The sequence below is a fragment of the Macrobrachium rosenbergii genome, chromosome 41, assembly GCF_040412425.1.
Source record: "Macrobrachium rosenbergii isolate ZJJX-2024 chromosome 41, ASM4041242v1, whole genome shotgun sequence".
Classification (NCBI taxonomy): domain Eukaryota; kingdom Metazoa; phylum Arthropoda; class Malacostraca; order Decapoda; family Palaemonidae; genus Macrobrachium; species Macrobrachium rosenbergii.
Window position 1 is genome coordinate 45,769,604 of NC_089781.1, and position 2,640 is coordinate 45,772,243.

At 38.0% G+C, this 2,640-nt stretch overlaps 1 protein-coding gene across 1 annotated transcript; it reads left to right on the top strand.

Moving 5' to 3' along the window:
* On the top strand, positions 1-483 carry LOC136827132 (uncharacterized). Its single transcript, XM_067084895.1, has one exon. The coding sequence runs from the start codon at positions 1-3 to the stop codon at positions 481-483; it is 483 nt and encodes a 160-aa protein (XP_066940996.1).
* Positions 484-2,640: the final 2,157 nt, after the last annotated feature.

Here is a 2,640-nt window from a genome sequence, read left to right on the forward strand (position 1 = left end):
ATGCAAAGACATGGACTAAAAGAAGAAAGTGGGGAAATGCAAAGAGACGAACTAGAAAAAAGAAAAGATGGAGATGCAGAGAAATCAACTAAAAGAAGAAAAGGAGGAGTTGCAGAGAAAGGAACTGAAAGAAAAAAGGAGATGCAGAGAAAGGAACTAAAAGAAGAAAAGCAGTTAATGCAGACAAATGAACTGAAAGAAGAAAAGGAGGAAATGCAGAAAAAGGAACCAAAAGAAGAAAAGGAGGAGTTGCAGAGAGAGGAACTAAGAGACAATAAGGGGGAAATGCAGATAAAGGAACTGAAAGAACAAAAGGAGAAGATGCAAAGAGAGGAACGGATAGAAGAAAAGGAGGAAATGGCGAAAAAGAAACTGAAAGAAGAAAAGGAGGAGATGCAGAGAAAGGAACTGAAAGAAGAAAAGGATAAGATGCAGAGACAGGACAGAAAGAAGGAAAGGAGGAAATTCAGAGAAAGGAACTGAAAGAAAAAAAGAAGGAAATGTAAAGAAAAGAACTGAAAGAAGAAAAAGAGGAAATGCAAAGAGACGAACTGAAAGAAGAAAGGGAGGAAATCCAGGAAAAGGAACTGAAATAGGAAAAGGAGGAAATGCAGAGAAATGAACTGAAAGAAGAAAAGGAGGAAATGCAGAGAAGGGAACTGAAAGAAGAAAAGGAGGAGATGCAGATAAATGAACTGAAAGAAGAAAAGGAGGAGATGCAGAAAAAGGAACTGAAGGAAGAAAATGAGGAAATGCAGAGGGAGGAAGTGAAAGAAGAAAAGGAGGGAATGCAGAGTAAGGAAGTCAAATACGAAAAGGAAGGAAATGCAGAGAGAGGAACTAAAAGAAGAAAAGCATGGAATACAGAGAATGGAACTGAAAGAAGAAAATTAGGAAACGCAAGAAGGGGAACTTAAAGAAAAAAATAAGGAGATACAGAGAAAGGGACTGAAAGAAGAAAAGGATAAGATCCAGAGAAAGGACAGAAAGAAGGAAAGGAGGAAATTCAGAGAAAGGAACTGAAAGAAAAAAAGAAGGAAATGTAGAGGAAATAACTGAAAGAACAAAAGGAGGAAATGCAAAGAGACGAACTGAAAGAAAAAAGGGAGGAAATGCAGAAAAAGGAACTGAAATAGGAAAAGGAGGAAATGCAGAAAAATGAACTGAAAGAAGAAAAGGAGGAAATGCAAAGAAGGGAACTGAAAGAAGAAAAGGAGGAGATGCAGATAAAGGAACTGAAAGAAGAAAAGGAGGAAATGCAGAGAAAGGAACCGAAGGAAGAAAATGAGGAAATGCAGAGGGAGGAAGTGAAAGAAAAAAAGGAGGGAATGCAGAGTAAAGAACACACATACGAAAAGAAGGAAATGCAGAGAGAGGAACTAAAAGAAGAAAAGCAGTGAATACAGAGAAAGGAACTGAAAGAAGAAAATTAGGAAATTCAAGAAGGGGAACTTAAAGAAAAAAAAGAGGAGATGCAGAGAAAGGGACTGAAAGAAGAAAAGAAGGTGATGCAGAGAGAGGAACAGAAAGAAGAAAAGGGGGAGATACAGAGAAAGGAACTGAAATAAAAAAAGGAGGAGATGCAGAGAAAGTAACTGAAGGAAGAAAAGGAGATGCAGAGAAAGGAACTGAAACAAGAAAAGGAGGAAATGCAGAGAAAGGAAATGAAAAAAGAACAGGAGGAGATGCAGAGACAGGAAGTAAAAGAAGAAGAATAGGAAATGCAGAAGGAGGAACTGAAAGAAGAAAGGAAGGAGATACATAGAGAGGGATGGAAAGAAGAAAAGGAGGAACTGCAGAGAGAGGAGCTAAAACAAGAAAAGGAGGAGAAGCAGAGAAACAACTGAAAAAAGAAAAGGTGGAGATGCAGATAAAGGAACTGAAAGAAGAATAGGAGGAGATGCAGAGAAAGGAACTGAAAGAAGAAAAAGAGGAGATGTAGAGAAAGTAGCCGAAAGAAGAAAAGGAGGAGATGCAGAGAGAGAAACTAAAAGGAGAAAAGGAGAAAATGCAGATAAAGGAACTGAAAAAAGAAATGGAGTAAGTGCAGAGAAAGGAACTAAAAGAAGAGATGCAAAGAAAGGAACTGAAAGAAGAAAATGAGGAAATGCAGAGAAAGGAACTCAAAGAACAAGGGGAGGAGATGCAGAAAAAGGAACTGAATGAAGAAAAGGATGAAATGCAGAGAAAAGAACTGAAAGAATAAAAGGAGTAGATGCAGAGAAAAGAACTGAGAGAAGAAAAGGAGAAAATGCAGAGACAAGACCTGTAAGTAGAAAAGGAAGAGATGTAGAGAAAGGAACAGAAAGAAAAAAGTAGGAGATGCAGAAAGAGGAACTGAAAGAAGAAAAGGAGGAGATATAGAGAAAGGAACTAAAAGAAGAAAAGGAGTAAATAGGAAACAAGAGCTGAAAGAAAAAGAGGAGGAAATGCAGAAAAAGGTACTCAAAGAGGAAACGGAGGAAATGCAGAGAAAGGAACCGAAAGAAGAAAAAGAGGAAATGCAGAGAAAGGAAGTGAAAGAAGAAAAGGAGGAAATGCAAGAGAGGAACTGAAAGAAGAAAAGGAGGAGATGCCGAGAAAGGAACTATAAGAAGAAAAGGAGGCAATGCAGAGAAATGAACTGGAAGAAGAAAATGA

Excerpts from the sequence above, each read along its gene's own strand:
- LOC136827132 (XM_067084895.1), top strand. The coding sequence starts at position 1 with ATGCAAAGACATGGACTAAAAGAAGAAAGTGGGGAAATGCAAAGAGAC.